Here is a 20,824-nt window from a genome sequence, read left to right on the forward strand (position 1 = left end):
AGATTCAAAAACGTCAAAATAGGAGCATGTTGATGCCAGAGAAGGTAGAATGCTGCTATACAACAGTAAAAGAGGATCTGTCCTGCAGTAACATTTCTAAGAACTATAAGCTGTATGTAATATGGATAATCAATTCAGAAGCAGGTTTATGCATCAAGAAAAAAAAACAAAAACGGCAACACCATGAATACAGCACAATGTACATAATGAACAGCCATACTGGGTCAGACCAAAGGTCCATCTAGCCCAGTATCCTGTCTTCTGACAGTGGCCATAGTCAGATGTTTTAGAGGGAATAAACAGAACATGGAAATTATCAAGTGATTCTGTGACGTTACACCCCATATTCTTCACAGAAATATGGTTATGATATGAATATGGCCTAAGATTTATTTTATGCAAGATGGGTCTTGTAAGGTAAAATTGGAAAGATTATGATCTACTGAATGTGATTATCCAATTTGTATGCATGTATGTTTTCTTATCTAAAGTTAGGAATATTGACTATGTAACAATTACAACTGTGTGTGTATCTGGGAGACACCTACCAGACAACCAGCCATCACAGCCCTGATGGGCCACTAGGAAGAAACAATAAAACTGTGATGATACTAATCTCTCTCCTTCTTGAGAGGCATCCTGGGATGTAGTTGTGACACTACCAGGTCAGGTGATAAGATCACCTGCTACAAAATATCATCTTGGACACTGCTGGTACTTTTCCTCTGTCAGGGGATGAGGATCAAACAAAGGTTTCCCACCTTGGGTAAATCCTTTTTAAGGCTAGGGAGGGGGTTAATCTGGACTCTCCTCCATTGCCTACCCAAGAAGAAAGACCACTAAAAGTATTAACCTGAGAAAAAAGCAGAGGTGAGTCCATACTGAGACAAGGGTTAACTGGAACACTAAGCTACTGAAACTCTGCAACTTACCTAAAACAACATTTAGGGTGAGAAATTGCTTCTTGAAATCAGTCTCTAAGATCTTAAGCTGAGTATGCGTGTTTTGTTTTATTTGCTCAGTAATCCACTTTCTTCTATTTGCTATCCCTTCTAATCACTTAAAATCTGCCTTTTATAGTTAATACATTTGTTTTGTTTATTATTAAACCTAGTTTGTGCAGTTTCTAACTGGGGGGAGGGGCCAAGAAGTTGTGCATCTCTCTCTTCACATTGAGGGAGTGGGTGAATTTTGGGTCTGCATTCCAACGGAGGGGAGCACCCGAGTGCTGGGGCAAGTCCCTTAAACTGAGTCTTCCCAGAACTGACCTCAGTGTTTGGGTCTTTCTGCAGCTGGATGTGGCCCTGCCTGTGTGTGCGCTTGAGGAGGGTTAAGAGCCTGCCTCAGCAAGACCGGGTAAAGGGGGCCTGTGCTCGCAGAACAGGCAGGCTCAGTGGTATCCCAGTACATCAGGTGGCACCTTAAAGGGGAGCAATGCGTCCTGTCATTAAGTCCCAGTTTCTGGATGTAGATATTATCTATTATACTCTGTCATTCAACTGCCTTTCCACTCTGTATCCTCCTTGCATTTAATTATTCTTTAGTGAGTACAGGTTGATACTTAAAAAGCATCATCAACAATGCAATGTTTTTCACAATCAGCTAACGTAGCTGCAGTCAATATTCCATTTAAGTGGCAATTCAAGCACTTGTCCCTTTCAAGCAAAGATTCAGTTTTTCAAGTGTTACTAAACATCTACCAGAGAATAGGATAAGAGCAAGCAAAGTTACAGTGAAATCTCAGCCTCAACTGTATTTCTTCATAACAGTCACACTTGAATTCAGTCTTTCAAAGTCTTTTCAAAATTACTTCATATTGAATGGCAATACAGACAACTGAATTAGTGCATTTCATTGAAGCTGATTGCTATCCAAAATTCATGGCCCTTAAAAAAAGAAGTAGAACTGCTACCCAGACTATCAAATAAAGACACTTAGAAAACGTCACAGATCTCAGCACAGATAACTGTAGATTTTAGGGGACTGAGGTCAATGAGGACACAGTGTATGAATACAAAGGTACTTTCAATTGCACTATTAATTCCTTGGAAAGCAGGCTCACATTGAAGACAATTAACGCATGTCTCAAAAGTTAGAAATGCAACCTAAAATCACTGAATTATGAAATGTGAGTAATGGCACCATTTCTGCAAGTTTTAATTTTGTACTTCATTGTTGAAATGCTGCAACTTTTCATGTAAAACTGAAAAGCAATTAGCCATACAATAGGTCATGAGGGAGGACTTACCTGGTTTTAACACTTTCTGCAATACTGTTAACATACTCTGCATTCACCTAAAGAAGTAAAGAACAAAAAAGTATCTAACACACTCCTTCTTTTTACCCAATTTAATATTTTCATTAATTTCCAGTCTAATTGATATAAGTATACACACAAAACACTTCACTGCCTAATATTTTTATTCTAGGCAAGAGTAATTATATCAGTGTTCTTATAACTAAATATTGTTGTGTTACCTAGGCACCTGAATTTATATTATAAATCATAGATGCTTCATTTGTGTGTAAATTATTTGTTTATGGACTATATACAGGTTCTCATCACTTTAGTAAGAGAGAGAGCACAGACCTCTGGCAATCTGTCTACAGCCTCTAGTTGTGAGGACTAAATTAGTATGCCCTTCTGATCCTGTTCTCAGTAAAGAGGTCATTTGGATTAATCATCAAAAAATCACTAACTTTTATTAACCTGACCCTGCTGTTGGTGAGAAAATTCACCTGTGCAAGCTTTCCTTGCCTCGGGCTATCCATATCCAAAGTTTTAAACAGGAGTTTGCTCCTCATTTAACTAATGGTGGCATTTAGCCTGGAAATTACAATGTCAGATTTTGCTCATTGTTGCTGCCCCGTACAACTAGCAGTTTTAGTATGGAAAATTCAGGTTTTAACTAAATGAAAATCTAACACCACTTAAAGATGTTGTCCCTTTGGAGATGTAGGGGTCATTCTGCCAGTTTAGGATTGGTTATTTTAAAAAGTTATAGCCAAGCTTCATCACAAGATACACATTAAAACAGCAATAAATCAAGAATATATAACTGTTGAGGGTTGACAAGAGAAAGCTACTTCAACAACTGTGTTACCCACATACAGACAGGATACTACTTAGAGTTACCCATGATGCAAACAGGGCTGCCCAGAGGATTCAGGGGGCCTGGGGCAAAGCAGGGGAGCTGCGGCGCTTGTACTCACCCGGCGGCGGTCCGGGTCTTCGACAGCATTTCGGCAGTGGGAGGGGGGGCCTTCAGTCACTCTGCATCTTCGGCAGCACTGAAGGGCCCCCCACCACGGAAGACCCAGAGTGACTGAAGGGCCCCCCGCCTCTGAAATGCTGCAGAAGACCCAGACTGCCACCAGGCCAGGGCTCATGGGGCCCGGGGCAAATTGCCCCACTTGCCCCTCCCCCCCGGGCGGCGGCTCTGGATGCAAACATTTGTGAACCTGATCCCCAGAAGCTTCAAGAGCTAATAAAGCTACTGTGCCCTAAGCCACTTCGCTCCTTTGAAATTGAGAAATTACACCAAGTTAGAAAGTGACCCTGAGGATTCCTGGGGAGGGATTCCACCCTTCCTACCCTACGCTACTCTGGCCTGGTCACTATACACTGCTACAGCGGCATAAAGAGACAAGAAAAAAATCTTTAGCTGGCTAGTGGGGAGTTCCTCTGGTGCAGGCACTATGCAAAGCTGCTGTAACAGCCTTACATATGACCCCTCACAAGCTCCTACACTGGAAGTGTGCTGGGGGAGGGGCAGAGCTTAAAGCAACCTTAGCCTCCCACCCTCTGGGCTGTATCTGTGTGTGCTGCACCTCTTGGAGGTGCAGCACATAACTGCACATCTCTTAAATAACATGGTGTTAAATGTAACTTATCACTCAGTGTAGGCAGGGATTGTTTTAATTAATACTGTGTCAATTGGTCATGGCTAACTCTAGTGTGAATCTAGTATTTCTGCCTCTGCCCTCCATTAGAGGTCCACCAAAGAGGCAACTTTAATTCCCACTGAGGAGCCATAGGAGCTCCACCAGCAGGAGTCACCATGGAGTAACCAAATTGGTATACTCCCCAGCTGTCCTGGCCACCTCTCCTTCACAGCAAGTATTACATTTTTACCTCAGGGATGGCCTATTACTGCCTACCCTTCATAAGTAGCTTCTTTATGCCACTGCAACATAGATCCCTTGCAAAGCCAGGCCCTCTATCAGGACTTATCCCATGGTAAAATAGTTTAATTTTTAAAATGAAATTAGTAAATTTAGCTAGACTAGAAACTAAGCCAGTAAACTGAAACTATCATAGTGATCTGGACAAGAAAGAGACATCAGGATCCAATTTAAGCTGATAAGGTGAAGTGTGATCTAGGTATTATTTATAGTTTGAACTAAATGAGTAAATTTTCTTTTATATTTAATAATTACATTTAATAAGTAAGTGGAAACTAGCAGTTAAAGAATGCATAAAGACAGATAAATTATGAGAGCAGATGTGGGTCCCCAACCACCACCATCTGACTGCAAGGAGTTGTTGCTAAATAATGCACTTTTATTAGGTGTATTTCATAGCTATAGTTCTTTTACCTTAAGAACAAGAGATTCAGGGAGAGGAAAATTCCCACTTACCCAAAACAGCCTAATTTTTTCAAACAAGAGTTATTTATGTTTTGTAGATTTTATAACCACAGTATTTGCTTTTCTCTGAAAAACTGTCACTTCACATACAATCTGTTAGAGCATCAGAGCACCTTGTAAAATACTCATAATCCTAAATAGCTGACAAATACCTCTATTTCTTTCAAATTAAGGTAATACGCTCATATTTTGTCAGGTTCTATGGACTTTTGTGGATGACAGTTTTCTAATCCTTTCATTCTCAGAATAGAATACTTTGCGTTATGAGACAAAAATGAATTCATATGATTTTATTTGAAGGAGATGTGACTGCAAGCAGAGCAAGAGTGCCTGTAAATATAATGTGATAGTTGTTACCTGTACCATCTTTTTTCCCCACAGTTTTTTTCTAGACAAGAAGACCAAGGCACTGACCACTACACATGTCCTAATAGGCACAAAGTTTGAGAATTTCATGACTGCCAACATCATTCCAAAGGAATACAATATGTCAGCTTCTAGCATTTAATTAAATAGGATTCCATGCAAATTTCATCTCTTGACCATGTTATTGGTCCTTTATTGAAAAGTAGGGATATTTTCCCAAATTTGAATTGCATGGAGAAATTCTTCCAAAAGCAATGATGATCAGTAAATGGAAGTGCTTCATACACTACTATAGTCAGACATAGATTCCTATATTGTCTCTTTATTAACATAAATACACCTGTTCATGCTAACTTACCTCTGCTACAAAGATAACCACTACACAATCATTCTTCTGCTCTGCAGTCATCTCATAGAAGAGAGAGTTCAATGTGCCCAGCAGATAACTTTGTTTTCCCCTTTTCACAGTAGGAATACCCATCACCAGGGAGACTACAAACAGAAATTAAAATAATTTAATCTTAAATCAAATAGAGGCTATTTAGTGACTTTTTGCAATTTTATATGATGAAAATAACACACAGAAAAAGGACCATCATAAATAGGAACTTCAGTACACTGATCAACTAGTTAATGTTTGACAGGGTATGAACTCCCATATGGCATGGGACATAATGTGTGTCCCAATCATAAATTAGGTTGGAGACATTTTCATTTGTATGCGATAGGCATTGGCTCTACATTACATAGCTGTAAGCAGTTTTGAGGACTCTGACCATATTTACACAGGGATGTTACATTGATCTACTTTGTGCACTCTGAGTGCAACAATTTAAATATATCCAACCAAAGTGTGTCTACACCATTTTGTTTTCTTGGCTTAAGGTACTTTCCTTTATAATCATTGCATCCACACAGCTCCAAGCTTGTTTGAATGAACTGTTCAACACTCTGATCTTTGATTTTTCTTTTGGTGCATTCTGGGATGACTACCAGAAACTACAGAAATTTTTGGATTGGGAGGCTTAAACTAACAAATCTCCATTACTCCTCTCCTGACACCCTTTAATTTTGCCAGAGCCATTGTAGAACTGCTGTCAAGCAGCACAGAAGACAAACTGGTGAACATCGCAATCATATGGGGGAGGGATAGCTCAGTGGTTTGAGCATTGGCCTGCTAAACCCACGGTTGTGAGTTCAATCCTTGAGGAGGCCACTTAGGAATCTGGGGCAAAAATTGGTCCTGCTAGTGAAGGCAGGGGGCTGGACTCGATGACCTTTCAAGGTCCCTTCCAGTTCTAGGAGACTGGTATATCTCCAATTATTTTATTACCTTTATAAGAGTCATTACAACAATGTTGCAGACAAGATCAGGCACGTGCATTTGGAGTCAGGGAGGGTGGATGCATTTGGCTCTGCTGTTTCATAGGGCTGTTGATGCTTGTGACAGTGCTCCCAGGGTGCAGCTTGGACTGTGGGCCTGCTGAGCACTCTGTCCCACCAACCTGGGCTCCCTCTCACACTGTGATGCTGTTGGCAAGCTACAAACCTCTGGCAAGTACTGCACATACACAGACACCCATAGGCAGGGACACACCCAACTGTCATGATGTCACTTCCCCTCTTTATAGTTTCTTCCAGCTTGCTGGAAAGATCTATGCTTGTGATATGGGGGTCCACCCGCATTGGTCAAACAAACATTCTCCATTGTCTTTGTGCTCTCTCTGAGAAGTCTTCTGGGATGGCTGTTGGGAAAGTGGATTCTCTTTAATGTGCCATCAGGACATCTGGCTACTCCCTTGTTGTACCTGAAAGGCTGGTTGTGGGTGTTCCCAACTTCACAACGTATTTCAGTAACACACACACAGTAAAACTTCATAACTGCACATACAATGATAGCACATACAATCCAACAGGACATTAGGTTCAGTAGATCAAGACTTTTAAAATGATACCTTACAAGGCATACTTTGTACAAAATGTATCGTAATTATATGACAGTGGTGAATACTGGGGTTTCAGGGTGTTGCTTTGAGGCACAGAGTGCCACAATGCTGCAGCAATATAGCTAATAGTAATGAATGAGGAGGAAGTTGAGTAACTACTTCTGCAGAGCATTTCTCTTGAGCAGATTTACTCAGTGGAGCGCTGCTTCTGGACTTGGCCAACTAGCAGTTACTGGTGCAGAGGGCTATGATGCAGAACTGAGATGACCCACAGTGCCAGCAGAACGTCAGAATGACAAAAGCAACTGTGAAGGAGCAGAGAAACTGCTGCCTGGCAAAGCAGGAGTTCAAGAAAACCTGTGGACTGAGCTAGCCCCGCCCCTCTACACCTGCAGCCAGTGCCAGACCTGGAGGGGGGAAAAAAGAAAGTGACTTTCATGGAGGTGTAGGACATGGAGTAAGTGGCTAGTGGTTCAAAGGGAGGTTTGGTAAGTACTGAAAGAACAAGATTAAGATCCCATTATGGTGTTGGTTTCACCATCCGTGAGAAAGTTCTAATGAGGCCCTTCAGGAATCTGGTTGTTGTTGGATGAGTAAAAACAGCATCCCTCAGAATGGAAATTGCTGACTGCTGCAAGGTGTACCCACAGTCAGCTAATGGAAAGACCCAACATCTTGAAGTGAGTAGGTAATCTAAAATAAGAGTTCCCACAGATTGTGCAGATAATTAGGTCTATTGTGACCATGTGGAGAAATGTCTCCATTTTGCCAGATAGCATTTTCTGGTGTATGCCCTTCTGCTTTGATTAAGAACAGATTGCTGTTCAGGCCTTTAAAAATGAATGCTCTAAATCTGATGCCCACCCAAATACCAGGCCATGAAAAAAGGGCCTGGGTTGCGATGTCTAGCCTTGCTGTTCTCTTGATTCAGATGATCTGGAAAGGATCCGATGCTTTTGGTTGAGATAGGTTGAGATCCCCTGAAGGTCTGAAAACCAAAATTGTCTGTGCCAGTTCTGCACAGTGAGAGTGACCCAGCTTTGTCATGGCAAATCTTTCTTAGAACTTCTGGTATCAGTGGAATGGGAGGAAAGGCATACCTGAGGTGGTCTGTTCCAAGGGTGAGGTCCTTCTGCAACCTTGAATCCTAGCCTAGAGCTGGTCTGGATCTGACTTTTTTCTCTGTTTTTAATAGATCTTGTGTTTGTTTGAATTCAACCATTTGAATAATAGATTGTTTTGAGGTAAGATCACTGAGGTACCTCTGGAAGGAAGGACAACGTCCTGGCATCTGGTGGAGGAGAAAATGGTACTATTTCTAGACCACTCAGCCAGGGCAACCTCCTATGCATGCTACCCAGATACTATAGTCAGGAGGGATACGGGAAAAGTTCATGGAGGAGTGGCAGGAAATGGGAAGCAAAAGTTACACTTTTAGTTAAAAGTTTTAAGAAAAGCAAGCTGTTGTCCTGCTTCCTCTAAGAAGGGTACTACAGAATAATGAGTCCCATAGGATTTTTATGATAAAAGTATTAATATTCTAAGAGAATAATCTTCCTAGCCTAGTAAGAAAAATGTATGTTTGAAAATTTTGAGAGAAGAACAATTTAAAAGTTTGTATAATTACTGACATAAATTAAGCCTTCATTACCTTTATCACCATGCTCACTCTGGACCATGTGATCATGCAGCTTCATAATACACAACTAAAAACAATTTCTGCTGACAAACTGTAGATGTCAGGTATGAACTAAAATTACTGAAATTCCCTAAGAAAAACTACAAACCAACTAAACATGAAGAAAATAGTTCATTGGCGGGAGGGAGGAAGCGGGATTTTCAACCATACCTTTAAGTTTCCCCTTACATTTTTTTTGCAGGTGCAAAAAGAAGCAACCGTAAATTTGCACAGCTTACATTTAAGGGCTCCTTAAAAAAAAAACTGATTCTAACTTTAAATGAAAACCCTGAAAATAGTTAAGAACAATTTCCATGGTCACAGACAAATTATATTTAATAACTTTTATATTACTAGCAATACCTATAATAACCTCTGAGATCTGAATACATATATTACTCCAATGTTTTTTCTACCGACTACATGCACAGAGAAGTTTGCAACTGTATGGTTAGTTGCTAGGCTGTTAGACCTTGTTTTCAGAAAAAATATGTACTGAACTACTGTAAAGATAAAAATGTATAATAAAGATAAAAATGTATATGTTAATAAGCCAAATTTTGAAACCACAAACTTTGTATGTCTCTTCAGAGTGAAAAGAAAAATGCCACCAAATATTAAATTTTAGCTCTTACCTCCAGTTCTCCCTTGTCCAATGACAACATTTGGGTAAAGGCTGTTTTCATGCTCCCGGAGGTGAGGTAGGTAGTAGTGTATGTTTGTAAGATGCAAAGGGAGTTTGCTGGTGAGATTTAACACTTTCCACTTCATAGCATCTTAAAAAACAAAAACAGAAGAGGACTGAGGTCATTATTCTGACAAATATTTTCCCTCAAATAAAGGTTTAGCATATTACAAATGCAAGCTTATTAAATCAGAGCCATCTTATCAGAGATTACTGTAGGTCAAATCAATTCTTCTTCATGGTGATGAATGATTAGATTTCCTGTTGATTGCAGAAGTTAAATAGCAGATGCTTCAATCAAAAATAAGTTTCCCAAAGTCTCTGATGGACTGCAGGAACAGGCCCCAAATGAGACTATTATTGTGATGTGTTCGGATTACAGTTGGTCAGAAACATTTCCTCAGAACAATTTGCTGTCAGAAAATGCGATTTCAACAAAACCAACATTTTTTTTTTAAATTAGGAAAAATTGCAAAAATTGTTTTGAAATTGTCAAAGTGTCCTGGTTTGATATTTTTGGAACAAAAAGTTTTGATTTCTCATTTTGAAATTTAATTTTAAATGTCAAAATTGAAACACTTCATGTGAATCAAAATGTTTTGGCTCAGCTGACCCAAAACATTATTTTTATTTTTATTTTTTTTCAGGATGGAAAGTTAATTTTCTAGACCAGCTCTAATTTGTATTACAGTAGCACCCAGAAGTCCCAATCAGATTGGGATTCTACTGTATTAGGATTTCTAAAAAAAAAACATAATAAGAGAGAGTCCCTGACCAGAGATCTGACTGTTAAATGCCCCAGTCCTGCAACTGCTTGCACATAGGCAGATTCCTGCATCCATACACAGGTCGACTGATTTCAGTGAGGCTCTGTAGGTGCTCTGCTTATGCATAAGCAGTTGCAGGATTAGGCCTCATTTGAGAGAAGAGCCAACAAGTGGGTGTAACAATTGGAGAGGATAATTTTTGTCAGTTGTAAATAAACAAGAAATATCATTAAATATCAGTAATTCCTAATCCATAACTTTCAGTGTTTCCCAACAGGCAAATGGTGAACCTTCTCTCTCAGAATGCAATGCATGGAGTTTTTTACTGAGCACATGAAGGGCCTGAATCGGATGTCCTTATACAGTTAAAACTCCCATTGTTTACAAGGACAATGGGACCATGACCTTTAAACAGATATTGAGCAAACAAAAACTGCAGTAGTGAAGAGTAATATGTAGCGCTTATTTACTCTTGAGTCATCAGAATTTTAAAAGGGAGGGTGTGACATTTAATTAAAATACTTACCAATGTTGAAATAATCCAAATGTGAATTTATAAAAATAATCCAAAATTACCAAATACAATCAATTGAAGTCGATAATTGTCATTTGCTAACTTTAGCTGTCTACACATAAATATTACATTTCTATGGGCTCCAGTTTTGTGAAACATTATTCAGAATAAATGCTAGGAAATTGCTAAAATATAGGATTAGAAAAGCTACTAAAAACCTATACAGCCTGTTCCTAAAATCATTCAGAGGTCAATTAAAAACTGGTGAAACAAAAATATTTTCCATACCATTAGGTAAACTAATAAATATTTGAAAGGACTAAATGAAATACCTTACTCTTTGTTTTGTTTTAAGAAAAGAACATGAGCAGTAAAAGATCTTTTTCACTCAAATGTGTACCTGCTAAGCAGCTAGCAAGAAATCATTATAAAACTTAACTTTACCAGGGCTTATTTCTGGTGTCTTGACACAGGTCGAACTCCTATGTACATTATATGAGAATTCTGCCTGTGTCATTCCCTCCCTGGGACTACCCATGCTCATGTAGGTATATATGAGAACAAGCACATATATAGGCCTGAAAGAGAGCACAACTCTGATTTGCCTGAGAAAGGACTGAGAAGACTTCAAGGGCCATATCTTCATCTCTGTTTCTAGAGATTTTATACTTTTCAGTCTGTGCAAAGCACCCAGAAAACTGGAGTTCTGATGGTACTGGGTAATCTCCAAGTTGCACAAACCCATCAGTGGCTACACACCCTCCCTGCATGCCCTCATATGGTGTGGTGTAGCTGAGCAGTGCCTCTGCCTCCATCCTGGCCTTGAGAAGAACAGCCCAGCTGCCAACAGCTTTCAGGTTAAGGTGACCTGGCCCTCCAGCTAGGTCAGATAAAAGTTCCATCCCTTCCAGAGTACCCAAAGTCCAAAATAAACACAACTCTTCCAAACCCTAAGAGGAGTGGGGGAGGGCTCTCATAGGTAACCATTCCTGAGTTCCTGGCCCCAGCCAACCTTCCCACCCACAGTGAGAGCTGAAAGTCTGCTCTCCCTCCCAGCCAGCCACTTTTTCAAAGTCCAACACCTGTTTCAGGTGTCACAGTGCTGGGCTGACTGAGCTCCCAGCAATCTTAACTTGTGCAGGGTTTATACACCCCATCACACCATCATAAAGCCAGAATAGCCATATAAATGCCATGTTGGAGAAGTGATAGATGGGGCTAGAGTTTATTGTGCTTTGCAAATCCTTGCTGGTATGTCATAAATTAGTCACCTTTCTCTCCCCTACCTCCTGGAGCTCCACCAAGTCTGAGCCTGATGGAACTGAGCCCCAAGCATTGGTCCAAGATTCTTTAGGTTTTTTGACAGGAGCATACTGTTCCAAAACTTTTATTCTAATTTTTGAATATACCCTCCCTTTTGAAAGGTCTGTGTGTTAACTTTTAACCCATTTCAAATTTTCCTCTAAAAAACCCAAACAAATTCATAATTTGTTTTGAGAGGGTTTCTGAGAAGGACATCTCCCTGCTACGAAGAAACAGATTCAAAGTCAAACATTTCAACCATGTGGCTTGATTAATCTTCAGAGGTTGTTTTACCTTTCTCTTTAGTGTTGACTTTCTAGGTAATTTAAGAAATAATAATAAAGAAAGGTAAGCTATTAGAAAGGGAAGGAAAGAATGGCACAGAGTGTAAAGGGAAACAAAACTATATGCCAGAAATAAAAACAGGAATGAGCAGACTCATGACTAACACCTCCGGTCATAATGCAATAATATAAGCACTTGATGCTTGTAGTTCCTGAAAAACAGTTATTACATGGTATGAATCCCATTGTGCTTCACAATGAGTTCCTTTCATTGCAGAATTTCATAAAATGGATACCTGAAACAAAAAATAATTGCTATATACTTGTGAAACCACATAGGCCATATTAAGATATTACAGTGGCTTACATTTATACATCACTTTTTCAGCAATAGGTACAGACAAATTAACACCCATAATTATCATGACTGACATACAAGTAAAATGTGCACTGGCCATTTGCCCCTGAAGTTAACCAATGTACACTCACAGTAATTAGTACCACTGTGGGTGTGTCTACACCACAAACTTAAATCAACGTATATTAGGTCGATTTATAGCCACAGCAGTAATTACTGCTGTGGTGCATGTCCACTCTACCCTCCTTGGGTTGACAGTGCGTGTCCTCACCAGAACTGCGTTCACTGACCTAAGGGGGTCAGCACTGGGAGCTGACAGCCCATCTCAGCTCAGCTGGCAGCTCTCTGGCGGGAGCCTGGCTGCCCCACTGACTCCTGGGCTCCTGGCAGGCTGGTGCCCCCCCACCCCTAGGCTTTCTATTTCCCGCCAGGAGCCGGGGGAAGCCACCCACAGCTTCTCCCCTACACGTTCCTTGCCAGCAACTGGGGGAAGCCACCCAGGGCTTCTCATCACTGGAGAGCAGCTGGCCCTGGCTTCTCAGCCCCCTTTGCCTGCTCGTTCCTCACTGGGAGCCAGGCAGTCTTATCAATTGCATGGCTCACTAGGCAGGGAGTGGGTGGGGGGGCCACTCGGGCTTCTCACCCCAGCTTGCAGTCCAGAGCAGGATCCAGCTGCCCAGCTCTCCAGTGGAGCAGGGGCTTTCTTGTCAATTTCACAGCTCCTGCTGTGAAATTGACAAGACAGTCAATGTAAGGGATGCAGTGTCTACACAGACTCTGCATCACCCTAACTACACAACACCTTAAGCCTCTTGTGGAGGTGGAGTTATTATGTTGGTGTAGTAGGGAACTGGCATTGGTGGGAGGAAGGCTGTAGTGTAGACTGATATAATTTAGGTTGACATAAGCTGCCTTATGTTGACCTAACTGCAGGGCCGGCTCCAGACCCCAGTGCGCCAAGTGTGTGCTTGGGTCGGCATGCCGTGGGGGGCGCTCTGCTGGTCGCCGGGAGGGTGGCAGGCGGCTCCGGTGGACCTCCCGCAGGCGTGCCTGCAGAGGGTCCGCTGGTCCCGCGGCTCCGGTGGACCTCCCGCAGGCGTGCTTGCGGAGGGTCCGCTGGAGCTGCAGGACCAGCGGACCCTCCGCAGGAGGTCCACCAGAGCCGCGGGACCGGCGACTGCCAGAGCGCCCCCCGCGGCGTGCCGCCGTGCTTGGGGCGGCGAAATTGCTAGATCCGCCCCTGCCTAACTGTGTAGTGTAGACCAGCCCTGAAGCGCAGTCCACACTGAGGTAGGAAGACAGAAGGCATTCTACACCAGAGTTATACAGAGTTATATGTTGAGTTCTATCCAACACAAACAATAATAGCCTTCCAAGCTGCATGAACTCTGAAAAGCCACAGCTCCACAGCTGTTAGCTCCATAACAGACTTATTGATTCAGAAATGGAAATGTTGTCCTCCATCAGAAGGCAATCCCCTAAGCACCGTAAAACAAAGAAAAAAATATTACTAACCTTTTGTAACTGTGGTTCTTTGAGATGTGTTGCACATGTCCATTCCACTCCAGGTGTGTGCACACCCTGAGCACAGTTGCTGGAAATGTTTTCCTCAGTGGTACGCGTCGGGGCAGCTCGAGCACCCTCTAATGCTGTGTGCTCATCATGCTGGTATAAAGTGCCCAGCCAACCCCATACTTCCTCAGTTCCTTCTTTCCAGAAGACTCCTACAGAGAGGGGTAAGAGGGCGTGTCGTGGAATGGACATGTCAAAGAACAACAGTTACAGAAAGTTAGTAACTGTTTCTTCTTCTTCAAGTGATTGTATATGTGCGTTCCACTCCAGGTGACTCCCTAGCAGCTGAATAGGTGGAGGGATTGGAGTTCATGGACACAAGACTGCAGGACAGCTTGTTCAAACCTGTGATGGTGTAATGGGAGAAGAGTGTATGCACCAATGACCAAGTCACTGCTTTGCAAACATCCAGGACAGAGATCTGCCCGCCAAATGCTGCTGACAGTGCTTGTGACCTTGTGGAATGAGCCATTGGGATATTTGGAAGGAGGCACCCCCCGCCTGATTGTAACTAGCACGAATGCAAGACTTAATCCAGGATGAGACTGTCTGCGAAGAGATCAGGAGACCCTTCATCTTGTTTGCTACAAACAGTTGGGTGGACTTTCTGAATGGTTTAATCCAAGCTTTCTACATAGAATGGACGTTAGGTGAGCCCTATGAGTGAAGGTGCTGCTCCTCCTTCTTTGCATGCGACTTAGGGTAAAAGACCGGAACGCAGATTGCCTGATTGTTATAAAATTGGGATACCACCTTTGGTAGGAAACTGGGGTCAGGTAAGGAAAAAGTGGGTAACTGAACTTTGTCTTTAAAGAAGACTGTGTATAAAGGCTCTGATGTCAGGGCCCTGAACTCCAAGACCTTCCTGGCCAAAGTGATGGCCACTAAGAAAACCACTTTCCAAGAGAGGTACAATAAGGCGCACATTGCCAACGGTTGAAATGGAGGTCCCATAAGCTTTAATAAGACCAAGTTCAGGTCCTAGGGAGGAAATGGCTCTCTTATTTGAGGATATAATATATCTAGTCCCTTCAGAAATTAGATGGACACGTCATGTGAAAACACGCACTGGTTATCCACCCGGGGGCGGAAAGCCATTATTGCTGCAAGGTGAACCTTGACAGAAGAGATAGCTAAATCATGCTGCTTCAGGTGTAATAGACACTCAAGTATTTCTTGTAAGGATGACTACGTGGGCGAGATCCCGCTTTGGAACATGCAGACCAAAAACTGCTTCCACTTGTAAAGGTAAGTAGCCCTCGTTGAGGGCTTCCTACTCCCTAATAGAACCTGACAAACTTCCTCTGAGCAAGCCTGCTCTTTGAGGTTTAGCCATGGAGCTTCCAGGCTGTTACGTGAAGGGAGCTTGGGTTCAGGTGGAGCAGTCAGCCATGGTCCTGAGAGATCACGTCCAGGTGTAACGGAAGTGGGATTGGAGTTACCACTGAGAGGCCTAGAAGAGTGGCAGAATCAGTGTTGGCAGGGCCATGCTGGGGCTATCAAAATGACCTGGTCTCCATCCCGCTTGATCTTTATAAGTACTCTATGTACAAGCGGGATGGGGGGAATAGTGTAGTAAAGGTGTTCCATCCGCAGTATCAGAAAGGCATGTGTGATAGACCCTGGCTTCACAGGGAGCAGAACTGGTGTCACTTTGTTGTACTGGATTGCAAATAGGTGTATCTGGGGAGTCCCCCATTGCTGGAAAACATCCCTCACCACATCCGGGCGAAGGGACCATTCATGGTGACTTGAGAAAGTCCTGCTTAGGAGATCTCCCAGCTCATTTTGGGCTCCTGGAAGGTAAGAGGCCTCTAGGTTGATTGAGTGGGCTATACAGAATTCCCATAGCTGAATCACTTCCTGACATAGGCTGGAAGAGTGAGCTCCTCTTTGCCTGTTGAGACAGAACATGGCAGCAGCATTGTCCATAAGAACAAACAAATCTCTGCCCATAATATGCAGCAGGAAAGCCTAGCAGACCAGGTGAATTGCTCTGAGTTCTTGGACACTGATGTGAAGAGAAAGTTCTTCTGGAGACCAAAGACCTTGAGTTCTGAGGGACCCCAAGTGAGCTCCCCATCCTAGTGCTGATGCATCTGAGATCGGGGTCACTGACGGTTGGGGCCATATAAAGGGAACCTATGCACAAATATTGAGCAGGTCTACCCACCAATTGAGGAGACAAGAATACAAGGGGGCACCATGAGTACGAAGTCCAGATGGTGGCAGTTTGGTGAGTACACTGAGGTCAGCCACGTGTGGAGGGGCTTGAGGTGCAGCCTTGCATGCTGCACCACATATGTGCACGAAGCCATGTGGCCTAAAAGCCTCAGACAAGTTCTGGATGTTGTGATGGGATGGCCTTTGAGGTGTGCTATTAGGGATCTAGTTGTCTTAAATGACCCTCTGAAATGTAGGCTCTGGCTTGAAAGGAGTTGAACACCACTCCGATAAACTGTATCTTCTGTACTGGAGTGAGGGTAGATTTATCAAAAGGCCTAGGGCCTTGAAAATTGACTAGATGAGCCCAAAGCTGGATACTACATGAGCCCTGGACCATCCCTTGATTAGCCAGTCATCCAGATAAGGGTAGACCTGCACCCCTGCTCTCTTCGGAAGGCTGCCGCTATCACCATACATTTTTTAAACACCCTTGGAGCTTCAGACAGGCAGAACGGGAGTACCATGAAGTGGTAGTGTCTGTGGTTCACTAAGAATCTGAGGAACCTTCTGTGACTTTGGTATATCAATATATGAAAATAGGTGTCTCTTAAATCAAGGGCAACGTACAAGTCCCAGGGGCCAGAAGTTCTTCATGAGAGAAATCCCTGAAGTGAGATAGGGAGGGAGGATGGGATGAAGGTGTGGAAGTAAACTTGAGGGTGTATCTCACTTCCACCATTTTCAACACCAAACGGTCCATGGTGATACAGGACCATGCACTGAGAAAGTGGGAGATGAGGTTGTAAACAAAGGAGAAACAGGGTCTGGCATCATGGGAACTGGTATGGCACCTTCAAGTATTCTGTCAAAAGGCCTGCTTAGAGCCCCCGAATGTGTAGGTGGGCAAGCATGGATGTTGAGATAGCAAGGGGCAATGACCTATGCCTAAAATCCTTGCTTCTTTTTCTCTGCAGACAGATAGGCGGCGCAGAGTATAGAATGGGCTGTTGGGACATTTAGTGCTTCCTTGAAGTCATTGGTGTGTACAAACCAAAGGACTTAAGGCTTGCCCTAGAGTCCTTTAACCAATGAAGCTTCACATCAGTCTGTTCTGAAAAGTTCGAAGCTCTTTCGAGGGTAGATCCAGAAGGGTTTGCTGGACCTCTTACAGGAGACTCAAAGACTGTAGCCATGAACCTTATGCATGGCTATGCTGAAGCCATGAACCTGGCCGCCGAATCAGCTGCATCCAAAACAGCTTGCAACGAAGCCCTTGCTACTGATTTTCCCTTGTCCACCAACAAGGAGAACTCTTGCCTGGCATCCTGAGGGAGCAAGTCCTTGAACTTCTGCATGAGTCCCACGTGTTGAAATCATATCTGCCTAACAACACCTGCTGGTTTGCAATCCTGAAGAATAAAATATTCTACCTAATAAATCCAGTTTCTTGGATTCCTTTGCTTTTGGGTTTTCACTAAAAACTGGCTAAACTATTTACAACTATGGTCAGATATGCAAAAAGGAAAAACGACACAGAGCTTGCCAAAGCAAGGATAGCAGTTCCAGTGACCATCATGGGCAGTAAAAAGGAACTGAAGGGCACCGGGTTGGCTGGGCACTTTATACTGGTGCTATAAGGGCATGGCACCTGAGGGCGCTTGAGCTGCCCTCACGGGTACCACTGAGGAAAAAATGTCTGGTGACTGTGCTTGGGGCCCACATGCATATGGAGTGGAATGCGCATGTGCAATCACTCGAAAACGAAACCCCCAAAACCTACTCACTGGGTGCAAGTTAGCAGAAACAGGACTCTGATTTCCTGTTCTCCACTACTCCCTGTTACCTGCCTTTTCCAATCTTTACCCAGGACAGCATGGACAATGGAATTCACAACATGGACAGTAGAGTTGGTCAAAATTTTTCAACTAGAAAATATTCTTGCTTAAAAATTGGATTTATGGGGAAAAAATGTGACTGACAAAAAAAAGCTACAAGAAATTTTGAAGGGAAAATTTTCATTTTGTTGTGAATTGAACCCCACATTTTAAATAGTTTTTTCTCTTTTTTTGCCACTGAATACAAAAGAATGAATGATGTCCACGGCTTTTTCTCCACATTCCCCGCTACTCCTTTTTCCATTCCGCAACTTTTCAAAACTTCCTCAACTAGTGAAAAATGGGGAAAAGAGACAAAAAAAGGAAGAAGTGAAAAAAATGTGGATATTGTTAATTTTATTGTACCCAGTGACACAAAAGAGAAGAGGGGCAGAAAATGAAAAAATGAAAATTCAGTTTTTTCAAAAAATATTTAACAAAAAGGTTTTTTTAATGTTGGTTTGAGCCCCGTGAAATGGAAACTTCAAAATTTTTCACAAAATTGTTTTTCAACCAACTTTAATGGGCAGAATGCTATGGACACTCTGAACCATTTTGTTGTTTAGGTGGGAATTCTCCACTCAGTCATCACTGTATTGAGGGGTGAAAAGCTGCTTCTTCAAAGATTGCCTTTCACCACACACAAATTCAGGTTCTGATCTGGAGCTCCTTGCAGCCTTGGTACCTAAAAACGTTGTGTATAAAGGTGTGGTTTTGTTTTGTATGGGTAGAAAAAGTTGTTACTGCATATCTCCTTCTCTCCTCTCCCTACCTGGCTTCCTGTGTGGTACCACCAACCAGGTAGAGTTTCTTCAATTCTTCCCCAGCTGACCTTGATTTCTAAATATGGAAAGAAGACTGCCCCAAATTATTATTTAGATCTCAGTCAGAATCAGGCCCTCACTGAGGTAGCCATGGGCAAAAATCGTACAACATGGCCTCTACTCCAGAGTTTATAATCCAAGGCCAGATCCTGCAAACACCCCTAAACACTTGCTTAACTTTAAGTTTGTGAATAATCCCATTGAGTCAATACTGGACTGGGAACTAATACACAAAAAACAAAATAACGCATACAGGCAAAATGGTCAGGAAGACAATGATGCACATCTTAATTCCTCCTCCCTTTCAATTTTTAATAAAATATTTTAATTATAAAAACCCAAAGCTTTTTTCTATGTATATTTAACTCCGTGTATTCTATTTGGAACTATCAGAAATAATTCTTAAATATTTTGTGTTGAGACCAGTGTCCCACATTTTAACTACAAGATAAGATCCCTTAATCCATCTCCCCACAAGAAGACAGCTCCTCTCATTCTCTCCACTCCTCTTGACAATGGGGTTAGCAGCAATGAGAACAGCTTTTGGAGGAAGCTATGCTTACATCACCAGGGATGTGTGATGGCCAGCTCCTGCTCTGCCTTACTGCTCCTCCAGGGGACAGGGCTAACTGCCTAATCCATCATACTGCAACCACTAGAGTGGGGGTAGATCATCCTGAGTATGTGCAATAGTTGCTGAAGCAGTAGGGCCTAATGTGTTTTTGAAAGAGAAGTGAATAAAAGTTCTAATTAAATTACAGGGGAAAGTCAGGCCAACCGAATATGATTAACTGAATTGGAATTACTTCTAGTATTGTACCGAAGGTGCATGAGTGTGCAAAGATGCAAGAGAAAGAGAGGCTTTCGGTAATAAATGCATTCTAGTCTGCTTCTCATAAGCAAAGTAGGATGAGAAAGGGGGAAACATTTCATAGATTTTTTTTAATGCCCCCTCTTTTGAAATTTGGGGAAAAAAGGTAAAGCATGAAGGACTCTTCACAAGACAAATAAAAGGAGAAAAGAATGATAGAAAAATGTTCTTAGAGTTCTCTCAGGTTCCAAGCAACCAATCCCACAAATTGTCATGCATTAGGTAAGTATTATTAGGACCTAATTAAAGAATGGTAAAAGTCTTCTCTCACCCTCTTTTTAAACATATAAGGGCCTGATGCTGCCGTCATCAAAGTCAATAGATTTGTTCCCATTAACATTAGTGGAAGCAGAATTGGGCCCTGAGTATACAATAATGTAATCTCTTTAGGAAGCAAAATTTTGATGAACACAAACCTGTATGATTTGCTGTAGAGTTCAGTCTCTCTGCAACTACCAGCTTAATTGCATCCAGGACAATGCTCAACTCACGGGATCTTTTTTTATTTTCTTTTTCGGCATATAACAATCTTTGATGAAGTTCCAAAAACTGGCTTTGGTACACGTCTAAGCCACTTCCTGAAATGAAAATGTAAATGGTTTCTTCAGGGAGGGATTAACCATATACTAGAATAAGGAGGGAATTCAGGAATAGGGGACAGCATGGAAAGAGAATGAAGAGGAGAGTGAAAACAGAAAATAAAAGAGCTGATTCAAGGTTTATTGGTGGAGTGAAGAAGGGGACAGAATGCTAAGAAATAAAGACAGGATTTAGGAGAGCACAGTTATACAGAACCTTGAAAGTGAGGACAAGAAGTCTGAACACAATACTGAGGATGAGGAAGGCAGTATAAGAAATTGAAGTGGGGGATGGTATAGTCCCAGTGACAGGCAAGGAGGATGATTTCTGGACAGATTAGAGGAGCATGAGATGACTGAGTGGGAAAACTGGATGATAGCTAAAGTAG

At 42.2% G+C, this 20,824-nt stretch overlaps 1 protein-coding gene across 9 annotated transcripts in view; it reads right to left on the reverse strand.

Annotated features, from left to right (window-relative positions):
- The window catches only part of MGAT4D (MGAT4 family member D), a 134,799-nt gene that overhangs the window by 50,766 nt on the left and 63,209 nt on the right, over positions 1-20,824 (reverse strand). For all 9 annotated transcript variants that reach the window (XM_045019640.1, XM_045019637.1, XM_045019638.1 and 6 more), the window contains 4 exons: positions 20,274-20,435; positions 9,276-9,416; positions 5,375-5,508; positions 2,249-2,295 (listed from right to left, as the gene is read on the reverse strand). In XM_045019640.1, coding sequence (XP_044875575.1) covers positions 2,249-2,295; positions 5,375-5,508; positions 9,276-9,411 — 317 coding nt within the window. In that variant the 5' untranslated portion in view covers positions 9,412-9,416; positions 20,274-20,435. The remainder of the gene's footprint in view (positions 1-2,248; positions 2,296-5,374; positions 5,509-9,275; positions 9,417-20,273; positions 20,436-20,824) is intronic.

Source organism: Mauremys mutica, chromosome 5 (genome assembly GCF_020497125.1).
Source record: "Mauremys mutica isolate MM-2020 ecotype Southern chromosome 5, ASM2049712v1, whole genome shotgun sequence".
Lineage (NCBI taxonomy): Eukaryota > Metazoa > Chordata > Testudines > Geoemydidae > Mauremys > Mauremys mutica.